This window comes from Cadophora gregata, assembly GCF_030347475.1.
Source record: "Cadophora gregata isolate MNR1 chromosome Unknown scaffold_3, whole genome shotgun sequence".
NCBI classification, from domain to species: domain Eukaryota; kingdom Fungi; phylum Ascomycota; class Leotiomycetes; order Helotiales; family Ploettnerulaceae; genus Cadophora; species Cadophora gregata.
This window is the reverse complement of record NW_026695926.1, coordinates 1,426,092-1,440,196: the sequence shown is the minus strand read 5'-3', so window position 1 is coordinate 1,440,196 and position 14,105 is coordinate 1,426,092. Positions and strand designations below refer to the sequence as shown.

Below are 14,105 nucleotides of genomic sequence, written 5' to 3'. Positions count from 1 at the left end.
TTGATTTCGATTTGTTTACAGTAGCAAAGCTTGAAGATTGTAATTTGAAAGATAGCATCCTGATAGTTTGCTTGCTCAGAAATGTATAATCAGAGAGGTAGTACGTCTTTGGAATGAATGGACTGTAGATTTACAGCAGAGTTCAGAGAGTCCCATCTGAATGGTAGATGTCCCACATTGGAGCTAGACATTAAGACAGGGGTCACCACATTCACGTCTCTTGGCATGCCACTGCACCAAAAATTTCCCCTCGTTACCCCACTACCGTAACATCAACAGCCTTGTCCTCCCCGACGACACATAAAACATACAAAGTTTATACACATTCCCACGACAAACCTAAAAAGGCCTCGACCTCCCTTCCCCTACCCTCGATCGTCGAACACTCAATACCACCTCATCTTCCACCTCCATACATACTGAGAATCCAAACCACGAAACCCAAACACAACCTCCCCCACAATGGAGAAAATAACCACCAAAATCGCCGCCCTCCCCCCAGGCAGCACCTACTTCTCCCTCGAATTCTTCCCCCCAAAGACAACAATGGGCTCCTCCAACCTGCGCGCGCGTCTCGACCGCATGTCGCGGGCTCTCCGCCCCCTCTTCATAACCGTCACCTGGGGCGCCGGCGGCTCCACAGCCACAAAATCCCTGGAACTCGCAGAGCTGTGCCAGCGCGAGCTGGGTCTGACGACGTGCTTACACCTCACATGTACGAACATGTCGCGGAAGCTGGTGGATCGCGCGCTGGAGGATGCGAAGGCATTGGGGATTAGGAATATTCTTGCGCTGAGGGGGGATCCGCCGAGGGGGGAGGAGTATAGGGATTTGGGCGTGGATGGGGCGGAGCAAGAGGAGGAAGAAGAGGAGTTTGAGTGGGCGGTGGATTTGGTGAGGTATATTCGCAAGCAGTATGGGGATTATTTCTGCATTGGCGTGGCGGCGTATCCGGAGGGGCATGCTGACGAGAGTGATCCTGCTGGGCAGAGTCTGGAGCATGATTTACCGTATTTGGTGGGGAAAGTGCAGGCTGGTGCGGACTTTATCATGACGCAGCTTTTCTTTGATGTGGAGGCGTATGATAAGTTTGAGAAGAGGCTGAGAGAACATGAGAGTGGTGCGTTTAAGGATATACCGATTATACCGGGTATGATGCCAATTCAGAGCTATCAGATGATCAAGAGGACGACAAAGTTGAGTCATGCGAGGATGCCGCCAGATGTTATGGGTAGGCTGGATGAGGTTAAGGGAGATGATGAGATGGTGAAGAAGGTGGGCGTGGATATTGTGAGCGAGATCGTCACACATATTCAGAAAGAGCCAGCACCTGGGCCAAGAGGATTCCATTTCTACACGTTGAATTTGGAGAAGGCTGTGTCTTTCATCTTGGAACGGACGAATCTCATTCCATCCTCACCACTAGACTCCGAATCCGCAATTCTGGACGTACCGGTACCATTGGAATCTCTTCAAGTCAACGGCTTATCACAGAAACGCCCAGCTCGCCGCCAAAGCTCAATAGGATCAGATCCTCATAACCGAGTCATAATCTCCGGCAGCAAAACCTCCAATCCGGACCGCGAAACAACAGGTGAAGAAGCCGCCGTGCCTGCTGAACCAGTCAACACCCGCGCCAACACCCTCGCCATCTCAGAAGGCGAAGGCTCCCTAGGCCGCGAAGCAACATGGGACGACTTCCCCAATGGCCGCTGGGGTGACGCCCGTTCTCCTGCATACGGAGAAATCGATGGCTATGGTGTAAGTCTGCACATGTCCGTCAACCAGGCCATCAAGCTCTGGGGTTTCCCAACCTCGGTCCAAGACATAACATCCCTCTTCATCCGACACATCGAAGGCTCAATCTCCGCTCTCCCCTGGAGCGAACAAGGTCTCAACGAAGAAACTAACACTATTAAATCGCAACTCCTGAAACTGAATCAGAAAGGTTGGTGGACAGTAGCATCCCAACCAGCCGTCAACGGCGTCAAATCCACCGACCCAATATTCGGCTGGGGTCCCAAGAATGGATTCGTCTTCCAGAAAGCGTTCGTAGAACTCTTCATCCCAGAAGCAGATTGGAAAGCTCTCCACGCTAAACTCACGTCCTCCGAAATCGCACCAACAGTATCATGGTACGCGTCCAACGCTTCAGGATCCTTCCTCTCTTCGTCGCCCAATACACCTGATAGCGAGGGAGGTGGCAGCACGAATGCCGTTACTTGGGGTGCGTTCCTGGGCAAGGAAATCATTACGCCGACGATTATTGAGGAGGTTAGTTTCCGTGCGTGGGCGGAGGAGGCATTTGGGATTTGGGGGGAGTGGGGGAGGGTGTATCCGACGAGGAGTGCGAGTAAGAGTGTGGTTGATGGGTGTAGGGAGGGGTATTGGTTGGTGAATGTTATTCATCATGGGTATGTTGAGAAGGAGGGATTGTGGGAGTTGTTACTTTCTTGAGAGTGATCTTGACAACTGGGTTGTGGATAACTTCGCAGGCTTGGTACCATTTTAGAAGCGAAGATGCATGGAGAGTGGATTGGTGAGTCTCGGAATTGGGAATATGGACCAAGGATAGGATACCCAGTGAGGACTCGGAGATATCAACTTCTGCGATTGGAAGATTGCGCTGTCGCTACATATATTGGGAATGCGATTCAGTGCTGGATGTAGATAGACTTCCTGAAATTGTAAAAGATACTTCGGACATACCAAAAGGCGGCAAAGGCGAAGGCGAATGGAGTTAATTTTCCAATTCAGCATCAATTCCAATGCAGTCCAGTGCAATGCATATGTTTCGAAATTTCACGACCTAAATCACGTCTATCTGCACTACGAACCAGTCAGTACAACAGCTCAAAACAGCATTGAAATCAAGATTATCTCTACCGTCACCTTGCCAGAATAAAGCACACTGACATAATTCCGGTATCGGTTACGCTGGAGTGAGTATCTTTTACCTAGAACTCTGGCGTTCTGAGCAAGAAGCAGGAGACCTCTGCAGAGCAGTCGCGCATATCACATCTCACATCCTTTCTGACACCCTGCCTTACACATCACATCAGACTTCCATTATTGTAAAAGGGAATCTATTAGTCTTCATTTGTATTGAAAACCACTTGTCCCATCCCATCTCGAGCTCAAGCACTCATCAATCGAAAGGAAGGAAAATGCAGACCATCAGGAAAAGAAGGAAAGGAAGGGGGTTTCTAAATACAAGCTATCCACCCAACCAACAACCAACATTCATCCATCTGACCATAAGTCTGTATGTATGTCTGTCTGCCCAAAGAATCTTCTCACCAAGACCCCGAAAGAGAGCAATCCGTGCATCCATCCATCCATCCGTCAAGTCTTCTGTGAAAGTGTGTGCAGTTTTGTGAGTAGAGAACCCAATCCATCCATCTAATCCACCTATCCATCTGTCAATCAAATGTCTTATGCAAGAGTGAGAATGAGAAATGCAAAGCCAGAACCAAGCAAACAAACCAAACCGTCATGCCACCGACCTCAAGCGAAACCGAAACATAGCAGGTAGGCGAAATCTCTCACTTTCTTCCTCCCTAAAGAAGAAGAGGAAGCGAGGATCCAAGAACTTAATCCCAGATCGCGAATCACCATGTCGAAAAATGTCGTTTGGTGAATGCCAGAGTGGATAGAGGAAGAAGAAATCTGCCGTATGCAAGCAAGCAATTGTAAACGAGCAAGCAAGAGGAGAAATCATCCGCTGGTGTTGCTGGAGGCAAGTTAGTCAGCGATGCGAGAGGGAGGATCTCGATATCGTTATGTCGTATCGTAATGTATTTTCGATTTCAGAAAAGCAAGAAAAGCAAGCCCAGAACGCCTCATGATACGCCACTCTTTTGGTATGGGAAAGCGCTGACTGTGTCGGTTTTTGTTGTAGTCGAAATACGCGGCGCGAAATGTAAACAAGGGGGAGCGAGCGAAGAAAAACGTGCTATTTGTGCAAGGGGGAGTTGGTTGATGTTGTACAAGCGGATTGAGGTAACGTTGATCATGCGAAGACCATCCCATATGTCCATCCATCGATCGATCGAGAAATGCTGTGATCGTCGTTGAAATTCAGCATTTCTCGCGAGGGGGAAGATGTGAGATAGAAAGACAAGATTGACATGGCACTTCGCAGAAATTTCTTTGGGGAAAAGAAAAATCTAGACCTCCTCGTCCTCGTCACCGTAGTGATTGTCCTGGCTGTTGAAGTTGTCATTGTCCTCGAAGGTATAGTGGTCCTGGGAGACGGCGTGGCCATTGGAGTGACCATAGCCGCGACCGTAACCGTAACCGTTGCCATTGCCATTGGTAGCGTAGGTTGGGGCGTTGCTATAGTCGGGGGCACTGATGTCCTCATCGCCGTAGTCCTCGACCTTCTCGGGCTTGACGCGGCCGTTGACATCCTCGTCATCGACCTCCGAGTCGTGCTCAGTGTAGCTCTTGGCGGAACGCTTGGAGGGGGTCTATGTCAGGTGTTAGCAGGAATGTCACAATGAGAAACAGTCTTCTGTTAAGCATGGTTGCGGGTAGGAAGTCCGTCTCCAGGACCTCACAACTTTCATGAGTACGAGGATGGGAAGAACTTGCCTTAACAGCACCACGAGCACTCTTTGCCTTCTTAGAAGGAGTTTCGGCCATACTCTCATCGTCATCACCATCGACAGCCTTCTTACGCTTACCACCACCCGGAGTACGCTTGTTGGGTGTCTTCTTGGCGGCGGATCCACCGTTCTCTGCAGCAGATTTAGTTAAGTCCCAATGAGGTTCCTTGCGCGCGCGCTCGAAATAGGTTGATACAGCCTTACCACTAACGCCATCCCCGTATTGACCAGCGATGGCTGCAGACATAGTTAGCGAGTGTTCTTTTAGAAGTTAAGCGGTTTGATGACGGGGAGGAGTGGACAATAGGAGATGGTAGAGGAGGACGGAATGAGATGGATAGAAAGTTGTGGCAAGAGAGGGGAGTGCAGATGGAGCTGGCTACCAGCGTTCATTGCGTCGGCTTCCTTCTTGATAGGCCTGAAGCGATGCTGCAATGCAGCTGCTGTAGTCCCATCATTCATGCGAAGCGCAATTTCTGTTCAGAAGTCAATGTCAAAATTCGCGGGACCATCAAAAGTTGTGCTGTAAATGCTGAAAAAAAAAAACGGGAGAAGAGAAGGAAAGAAAAGTATCAGAGCTGGTAGCACATTTGAGAGTCTCAGCCTCCTTCTTGATGGGACGGAAGCGATGCTCTAATGCCGCAGTAGTCGTGCCATCAGCCATATAATGAGCAATCGCTGCAGAAAAGTCAATATCAACAATTGTTGGAAAATGCAATGTGTGCAGTTAAGGCAGGCTGTGCTTGAACAAAGAGAAAAGAAATGAAGAGCAAATGTTCTGACCAGAACCACCAGCCTTGACATGACCAGATCCAATGCCTAGAGTCTGGGGATCACCTCCAGCATCAGCGCAAGCCTTTTGACGCTTGGCGTCTTGCTTGATGGCTCGGAATTGGAATTCAATGCCACCCTTGGTGCTATCCTTTCCGAAGTACTTGCTGATGTCTATGTTCAACAATCAACAAGGCGTCCAGAACACGACTTGTGTGCATGTCTGTGAATTTTGTGCAGTGCTGGGATAAGAAATAGGAACGAATCTCTGACTTTTGCCAGTTTTGCCGCCGCCCTTGGCACTGTAGAGGCTATCAAGATCGATATCCTTGGGGTCTAAGCCCGCAGATCTCATCTCTTGCTGCTTCTTGCCCATAGGCCTGATACGGTCTGTGAACTGGAATTTGAGGCCGTTGGAAGTGACATCGCTGCCCATGATAGCTGCCATCTCTAGAAGGGACATCAGATACCCGTTGTATAGAGCAAAAGAAAATGTGCTGTAGAAAGAAAATCGAAGATGGACCCTGACCAGAGAGACTAGGAAGCTTAATGTCCTTGCAGTCAAGACCTTTGGCTCGACCATCACGAAGAGCGTCAAGGTTCTTCTTGATTGTGGTGCAGAACTGGAATTTGATACCACCGACGGTGGCATCGCTTCCAAACCATCCAGCAATCTCTGGGATAATATGAGCATGCATTCAAAAGACAAAAGGAAACGGTGCTGAACGGTGCTAGAATGTAAAGTCTGACCCTTTCCACCAAGAGTTGGAAGAGTGATAGTCTTGATATCAACGCCGTTGGCACGAGCACTCAGAATGGCTTGGACGTCCTTCTTGATGGGGACGGCCATCTGCCATCTGAGAGCTGAGACGGTTGCATCACTCCCGAAACAAGCAGCAATCTCTAAAGTCTGATCAATACACATCGGTGGAAACAGATCGGAAGTAACAGAAATAATAGATAGAAAGCAGAAAGCAGAGAGTAACCGAAGAAATAGACACGAGATGACGAATGCAAGTGCTGAAATGGCATAGTCTGACCCTTCTTTCCGCCCTTGCCAGGTGTGTCCTTGACGTCACCTCCGAGGCTCAGATCCTTAGGATCTCCCCCAGACTGGACGCAGTCGCGAACAAGCTTGGCTTGAGGCAGTATGTGACGCGAAAACATCTTTGCGATACCACCTTGAGTGGTATCACTACCAAAATGCTTGGCCAGTTCTGCGGGAACGTCAATGCCAGGACAGAAAATGCAAAGTAAAATAAACAGAAGGAAAACGTGAATTGTGTAGAGCATGGCAGATATCTGACCCTTTCCAGTCTTAACATCGCCAACCAGGTTGAGATTCTTGCAATCACCACCTGAATTGGCATGATCCTTGACTTTCTTGACGAGAGGTGTAACATGGCGGCAGACGGCAACCTGGAGCGAGCCAGGTGTGACATCGGTGCCAAAGTACTTGACCATCTCTGCTGGGTGTCAATGGATTGGACGAGGAAATGATGAACAGAATGGAATCGTGAAGTGTGTTATGTGCAATGTAGGTCTCTGACCCTTTCCACGCTTGCCTCCCTTGCCATCGTCATCGCCTCCGCCTCCGATGTTGAGATCCTTGGGATCGCCACCACCGTCGGCGAATTCTCTGACTTTCTTGGCTGTGGGCTGGACATTGCGGTTGATCTGAAGCTGGATGGCATTAGGAGTGACATCGCTACCGAAGTACTTGGCCAGTACTGCTTCAGTAAATGGGTGATCGGAATATGAATTTTGAGGAAAAGGGATTGGAATGGTGTTGAGTGCAAGACAGATCGTCATCTAACCCTTCGCTCCAGCGCCTTTGGCCTCCCCGCCAACAGGCACAGTTTTCGCCGGATCTTCTCCACGAGCAATAGCGTCGAGGATCAGTTTGGACGTTGGCTTGATGTTGCGGAGGAAGTGCATCGAGAGTGCATGACCCTTGAGCCCATCGCCGAAGCATTTCGCAGTTTCTGCGTTCGGGTCATCAATATCTGTAGCGTGGGGAACCAAAAATCCAAAAGAAAACTTGAAAGGAACAAGTAGATTGAATAAGGGAATTGTGTTGGTGTTTGGGATATGTATGTGTCTGACCCTTTGTCCCGCCGCCAATCTTGGTAATCCCAGACAGCTGGAGTTCTTCGGGGTCACCTCCGGCCTCCAGCGTGTCCAAGACAGCCCTGACATCGTGCTTGATAGTGCGGTCGTAGAAGTTGCGGATGGCTTTTCCATTGACGGATTTGCCATAGCAACGGGCTACTTCTAGGAGTACATCAATACAGAGACAGGGAAATGAGATAGAAAGAAATGTGCAGTGTGCTTGAAATAGATGACGAATGATCTGACCCTTTCCAGGATTTCCGTGACGGACACCCTCAATCAAGACAACATCCTTTGCGTCTCCGCCTTGAGCACGGATATCTTGGATGAGCTTGACATTGGGGGTGATGTCGCGGGCAAAATGGGTTTGCAGGGCTACTTTCGTAGTGGTAGAACCATAACAAGAAACGATTTCTGGAGACGACATTAATGAAAACCCAAGGAAAGAGACATATCCAAGTATGGAACACAGAAAGGAAATATGTAATGTGCAGTGCCACTGCTTCAAACTTGCCCCTTGCAAGATCCTTGGGATCTCCACCGGCAGTCAAAGTATCGTTGATCATCTTGACAGATGGCCTCACAAGACGAGTGACAGCATGGCTGACAGCCTTGGGAGTTGCATCTGTGCCAAAGCAGCGAGCAATATCTGCAGCGACATCAATATGGCTTTACATGATGAAGCTCTGCGTCCAGAACGCAAGGCAGGGGTGTATTGTGCAGCGCAGTGTAACCAGTATCTAGAACTTGCCCTGTGCACCTCTCCATTTGCCAGGGAGGTCCAAGTCAGCTGGGTCACCGCCAGCAGCCAGAGTCTCAAGGACCAATTTAACAGGTGGCCGAACTTGTCGCTTAACGGCATTTACAATTGCGCTTTCCGTGGCATCACCACCATAACAACGAGCAATCTCTGCAATGTCATCAATATGGCTTCATTTTGATGCATGGCTGTAGGTATCGAAGACAAAAACGAAAGGAAATGTGCATGTGGTATGGTGATGTGAAGGTCTAACCATTGCCTCGACCAGTTCCGGCGATAGCGATCATGCCATCGGTGTCGCCAACATTGATGGTGATAGGATCAACTCCATTCTTGACCGCATCGTTGATCAACTTCGCATCGGACTTGATACGACGGAAGCGATTCTCGATAGCGGACTTGGTGCAGTCGCCACCGAATCTCGAAGAGATGTCTAATGAAATCAACAAGAGAACAGGAAATGAACTGAAAATCAGACGCGGAAAACCCAATGTGCAGAAGATGCGGAATGCAGCAGCCATGGATACCTTGAGCCTTCTGAGACTTGGCAGTGGTCTGGGTATCATCCAAGGGGACGGTGAAGGGATCCTGTCCAGCATCAACTGCAGCGGCGATGGCCTTGGCATTCTTGTTGATGATGTTCATGCGGTCCCAGACAGACTTGTATTTTGCCCCATCCCCGTAGTAACGAGCGACGTCTAAGGAAGAGACATTATCAGGGACCACCAAGGAAACTTGAAGTGAACAGCAAGTGAGACGCGCAGCATTGAAGGAGGGTGTGAGGCGAAGAAGGGGCGGGAGGAAATTTTGTCAGTACGTACCGTCGTAGTTGAGCTTCAGTCCCGGGTGGGCGGCGATAATGGCCGACAGAAGTCGGACGGAAGATTCGTAACTCTTCCAATTTGGCATATTGGCGGTTGTTTGGGTTTTCTGTTAGGTGAAATGACGAGTCAGTGAGAATTAACCATATGTTGGCGAAGTGAGGTCAACAGAAGATGAGTGGCTGATCTGGAGAGGGTGATTATCTGATAGAGGGAAGTTGGGTGCAGGGTACCGTGATCGAGCTGATCAATAATGAGCGGCTGCGAAAATCTGAACGCGTCGCAATGACAGCGATTCAAGTAGAAGCAGCAGATACGGATGAGCTGATCTGTGCAGATATTTGCTGGGGAGGAAGGAAAACGTGGTTTGGCTTGTGTTTGTGGGGGCAGATGTGAGGGACTAGATCGAAGCTGTATCGACGTCGGAGACGCGTCCAGCAACGAAATGTGGGAAATACAGCAGGTAGGCAGATACGATGGCAGAGAGAAGTAATGATGGTGTGATGAGGATAATGGGCTGATGATAGGTTGACTTACCTTGGGGTTGTGGCTTGTTTACTGTTTTGTTGACCTTGGTCGAAGTGGCGAAGCTGCGAAACTATCAGGAAGCTAGTCAGTGAGAGATAGAGAGACGAAAGAGAGTTTACCAACGTATACTTGAAAGAGGAGAATGCTTACGTGGATGTGTGAGAAAGGCTCGGGTGGGCTGTGGTGGAAAGAGAAGATTGATGGAAGTTGTGGTTGAGGAAAAGGGAGAGGAGGTTGGAGGCTGAGGAGAGGGCTTTTTGTAGGCGACGGCGAGAGTGCGGTCAAGGCTGCGTTGACGCTAGCGTGCCACGAGGCAGTTTCGAGGAACTTCGGGAAGTGAATGAGAGCAAACAAAGCAAAGTTGCAGGCAGCATGTGAGTTCAGGTTATCTCTTGTGAAATCTGGCCTGCACTCGCAAGGGTTTTACATAGTCAAAGAGCAGAGAAAATCGTCAATTTTCATTTCTAAGAGCCAAAACAAATTCCTAAAGCTTCAGACTCTGTCACATACACGGTTCCATCGATTTCTGGACCAGTCATGATGCGTGTTGTGGTTGCTGTGCCAGTGCATCGCCAGCGAGACTTGAAGTGTTGTTCACAAAACATCACGACAGCCGCACAGGAACGAAGCGAGATCTCCCCGCCCCTCAATTTGCAACACCCCGGCACCTCTCGATCGACTCCTGGCCACCACCCCTCCACGGATCAATTATCTGCCCTCACGCATATCACTCAACGTGCTTTTCCGGAAGCAGTACAGCTTGTACGGCCCGCCGCATTAGTTTATAAGATGTGATAGAATCTGCAGCCATTGACCAATCACGAAAGAGCCGCATCTGCAGTTGAGATCTGATCTTTGGGATTCTCAAGGAAGAACCGCTGGGTTTGGAATATCGCCACGAGTCTTCGCAAACATAGTGCAGCCTGTATGGTAGAAGACGAGTTCTGAAGAAAGCGCCGAGAACCGACTTGGTATGGGCCGGCTCAAAGCCTGCAGAAGAGCAAGCATTCTGCATCGACTCTGGAAGAACTATCGAACCAGTCGCAATCGCAGTTGTCCCATGGCTTCCAGATGAAGTCAAGATACGATGAATCATTTGGAAAGAGAACCGAGCTCTGCAGGACATAACAAACAATTCAGAGCAGGAGAGCGAAGTCCGCCCCAATCACAACACCATGAGTCATTTTTGCATGTAGTCAAGAATGCGGAAGAGATGCATCATCTGCAGAAATTCAGGTTCAATGGAGAATCAAGTTATGCAGGACGACGAGGAGAAGCTTCGACACAATATTGCACCCATCAAACCTGCTTTGGAGCCTGAAAGTCAAGCTACAGAACACTCGAAAAGACGGATCGCATAAATGCAAACAAACAGTATGTGATACAGTGGCTGCCAACCAAATATGCAGCATAGCGCATACGTTCAGAAGTCTGAGACTCGAGGTCTGCCACACGATCCGAACGATGAGATACCAGGAAGAGAATGTGCACTTTGGCCAGGATACTGGAAGCTCCAAGCCGATACCCGAACACAGCGATCTGCTCAAGAGTCTGAGAGGCATCATGCCAATAAGAGGAAGTACCGAAAAGGAAAAGGCAAACAAATCATGTGCTGGAATCAAAAGCGTCTTGCCACTTGGCACTTGTTCGCGGAGGCAGTCCGATGGGAGTTTCTAACACCCTAGGAAAATGATGATGCCGCCTGAGCAGGGCAAGCAGATCTTGGAGCCAGAAATAGACAGTCCAAAGATGAAGCACCAGAAAAAAAAATCCGGCTCAGTTGACAATAAATTCAATTCGAAACTTGTACATCTACCCAAGTCGTATATCCTTCTCATTAAGCGCATGCCCGTTCATCCGCATGGCGATATCATGGTGGCCCTTGAGGACCGGTTCGCCTTCCCCATATACCCAATATTGTCCTCCAAGGAACAAGTCGCAACACATCTGGAAAATACCACAGAGCTTGAAAGTCCATGGAATCTCGCTAGTCGCTGTGAAGAACCAGAACATCTTCATAATATCACCAGCAATCCAACTGGCAAGGACTGACACTCTGAAGCCCTTAACAGATCGGGAGCGGAAGTTCGAGAGGATTTGCGGGATGGGAAGGGTCGCTTCGATTGATAGTCCCATTATTCCAATAAGGGCAGAATATGTGGCGTACAGACTTGGAACTGGTGACAGCACCAACTCAAGGCAGACAAGTGTGAGGAAGAGGTAGAGGAGGAACTGCCAGTATCTATAGAACAGTCAATATGACGTCGCAGATTTGCAAGAGCTGCGGAGTACTCACGGTTTTGGAGATCTCCACTGCCAGAAGTTGTATGGTCTCTGGATGCCGAATTCTCCTTCACGAGCCCCTGCAAATGGATTCGCCATTTCTCCCCCTTTGGATGACGGACCAGGTCGATGATCGAGGGCAACCTTCAACAGAACCAACTGAATGGCAATCATGATGAATGATTGTATGAGCAAGGACTTGTCAAATTGCGCGCCTGGATAGTAGAACACTCTGCGGACTGGTCAGCATGAAGTCCGCTTGATACTAAGCCCCTCGAGTCCTGGACAAAGCTGCACTCACCTCAACACCGAAGCCACAAGCATGATCAACGGAATATCCAGCGAGAAGCCCGCGCTTGACTTTGTGCGGTGTATTGAGTACGTCTGATCCGCATATGAAGTGATGGGAGAAATGATAATGAAGATGGGAGCAACGAAGCCCGTAATAAGCGACACCAGACCCATCTTGAAAGAAAGACTGAACGCCGGATACGCGACGGGATTGACGGGAACGAAGTATTGAAGTCTATATTCTTTCCATCTATAGAAATATGTACAAAGAAATCGATCGCAGTCGGATTGCACGCGCTGGATTGAAGGGGATGGCGTTCAGGGGCGTCAGATTCGAGGTGGAGGTGAGATGAATGGGCCAAGATTTATTTCGAGGAGCAAGCCTCTTCAAGCCTTCGGGGCGGGAGCTAGGCTGGAACAACCTTTCACCGAACAGTCTGGGCATGTGAAAGCCTGAGCTTCATCCAACGTCTTCCCATCATGTCTTTGTTCCAAGCGGATACTCACTCGAGACTAAACTTCATTATTTTTGAAGGTCCTGAGATAAATTTAAGCTTTTGCTTATTGGCATACCTTACCCTCTGTGCTTTAAGACAATGCTCCCGCACTTTCCTGGCTATGCTTCGCTGCAATGCCTAACCTTCGTAAGCCTGACTACGGCCACTGCTTTTCCCTTGCTTCAGTATTGAAAGATTCATTATCTGGTGGATAAAACAATGCGGGAATAATGTTGTAATCTTACAGGCTTGTTCATTGCATTAATCCATCCTGTTGCCTCAACTTTACATTTCAACAAGTTTACCCAAGTGTGACGCTCTTCCGGGGTCAAGAGCGGGCAAAACAGATCCAGCCACTAGTATACATCAATATTAGGCTGACCTGAATGTTGTTCCCATCTTCGATTATATGCAATTATATCTCTGTCATTGGTTGCTCATTCATAAGCTTCTTCATCAAATCTCTAAGACTGCCATCCTCGTTCATCAATTGAGCCTCTGGACTCATGAAGTCATCCGCAACCTTCGCCATACATCCAAAGAAAGCATATTCAAACACCCAAGGACATTCGTCCGCCCAATTAGCCACCTGTGCTGTGAATTTGAAGACATCTTTCTTATCTCTGCATATCGAAGCAATCTCAGATATCACAACTGGATATTCTGGATACTTCTCATGTCTGCTTGTCATTAGCAATACTCGAGTCATAAGTTCCCATAGAAGAGCTCACATTTTCTTGATATACTCAATAGCAGCGCCTCCATCGGGACCATAGTAATGCAAGCCCAGATAATCAGGCGGTTCTCCCTTCTCACAAATACTCTGCATAAACTCCTCCAACCACTTCTCCCCAGCAGCATCACTCGCACAACCAGGTCCCACAATCATCTTCCCCTTCTCCTTCTTCAATGGTACCATCTTCTCCATCCACATCTCCGCCGCTTTCTGAGGCGTAATGCCCGCTCGTTCTGGCTCATTGAAGTAATGAATGATAGCATGCTCGTTGTCGGATATCATTCCCCATTCATTAGGATCTGTGAGTTGATCCATACCGCGGACTGTTGGACGGAAAGGGAGTCTGCTCCTGAGTTCTGGAGTTGCCCAGGCGTTCCAGTTTGCTATTGAGGAGATAGGACCGGTGAAGTTGAGGGACTCGATAGCGTGCGGGATATTGGCAGTATTGGTCCAGTCCCAGAGGAGACAGCGTTTCTTAATTGTGGTCATTGTAACAAGGTGGTATAGGTACTTTAATGTGAAGCAATGAAGTGATATCGACAAATCAGGATGATGATTGTAACAGGATTGAATTGAAAATGCTTTACTTTAACATCTGGGAAATATAGAAAATTTATATAATAAATGAACCAACCTGAAAGAAAATCATAGAACTATATTTCATTTGTATGTTTGAAACTGGGATGCGATGCTGAC

The 14,105-nt window shown here is 48.6% G+C and overlaps 7 protein-coding genes across 7 annotated transcripts; 1 reads left to right on the top strand and 6 right to left on the bottom strand.

The window, feature by feature from the left end:
- Positions 1 to 462: 462 nt before the first annotated feature.
- Positions 463 to 2,457, top strand: ONS95_009013 (uncharacterized protein; the record flags this gene model as incomplete). The annotated part of the gene is made up of 1 exon (XM_058502580.1): positions 463 to 2,457. The coding sequence occupies one exon, from the start codon at positions 463 to 465 to the stop codon at positions 2,455 to 2,457; it is 1,995 nt and encodes a 664-aa protein (XP_058361509.1).
- A 1,712-nt stretch (positions 2,458 to 4,169) lies between these two features.
- ONS95_009012 (uncharacterized protein) lies at positions 4,170 to 6,231 on the bottom strand (the record flags this gene model as incomplete). Its single annotated transcript, XM_058502579.1, has 6 exons — positions 4,170 to 4,472; positions 4,597 to 4,742; positions 4,815 to 4,847; positions 4,994 to 5,086; positions 5,394 to 5,555; positions 5,655 to 6,231. The coding sequence occupies 6 exons, from the start codon at positions 6,229 to 6,231 to the stop codon at positions 4,170 to 4,172; spliced, it is 1,314 nt and encodes a 437-aa protein (XP_058361508.1).
- A 53-nt stretch (positions 6,232 to 6,284) lies between these two features.
- Positions 6,285 to 7,193, bottom strand: ONS95_009011 (uncharacterized protein; the record flags this gene model as incomplete). Its single annotated transcript, XM_058502578.1, has 2 exons — positions 6,285 to 6,847; positions 6,932 to 7,193. The coding sequence occupies 2 exons, from the start codon at positions 7,191 to 7,193 to the stop codon at positions 6,285 to 6,287; spliced, it is 825 nt and encodes a 274-aa protein (XP_058361507.1).
- On the bottom strand, positions 7,194 to 7,920 carry ONS95_009010 (uncharacterized protein; the record flags this gene model as incomplete). Its single annotated transcript, XM_058502577.1, has 2 exons — positions 7,194 to 7,366; positions 7,488 to 7,920. The coding sequence occupies 2 exons, from the start codon at positions 7,918 to 7,920 to the stop codon at positions 7,194 to 7,196; spliced, it is 606 nt and encodes a 201-aa protein (XP_058361506.1).
- Positions 7,921 to 8,233: 313 nt separating this feature from the next.
- Positions 8,234 to 9,162, bottom strand: ONS95_009009 (uncharacterized protein; the record flags this gene model as incomplete). Its single annotated transcript, XM_058502576.1, has 4 exons — positions 8,234 to 8,403; positions 8,507 to 8,686; positions 8,781 to 8,951; positions 9,075 to 9,162. 4 exons carry the CDS (start codon positions 9,160 to 9,162, stop codon positions 8,234 to 8,236), a joined length of 609 nt encoding a protein of 202 aa, XP_058361505.1.
- A 2,252-nt stretch (positions 9,163 to 11,414) lies between these two features.
- Positions 11,415 to 12,350, bottom strand: ONS95_009008 (uncharacterized protein; the record flags this gene model as incomplete). Its single annotated transcript, XM_058502575.1, has 3 exons — positions 11,415 to 11,844; positions 11,899 to 12,117; positions 12,187 to 12,350. 3 exons carry the CDS (start codon positions 12,348 to 12,350, stop codon positions 11,415 to 11,417), a joined length of 813 nt encoding a protein of 270 aa, XP_058361504.1.
- Positions 12,351 to 12,519: 169 nt separating this feature from the next.
- Positions 12,520 to 14,084, bottom strand: ONS95_009007 (uncharacterized protein). Its single transcript, XM_058502574.1, has 2 exons — positions 13,405 to 14,084; positions 12,520 to 13,353 (listed from the first exon to the last, which is right to left on the bottom strand). The coding sequence occupies exons 1-2, from the start codon at positions 13,896 to 13,898 to the stop codon at positions 13,089 to 13,091; spliced, it is 759 nt and encodes a 252-aa protein (XP_058361503.1). The 5' UTR covers positions 13,899 to 14,084; the 3' UTR covers positions 12,520 to 13,088.
- Positions 14,085 to 14,105: the final 21 nt, after the last annotated feature.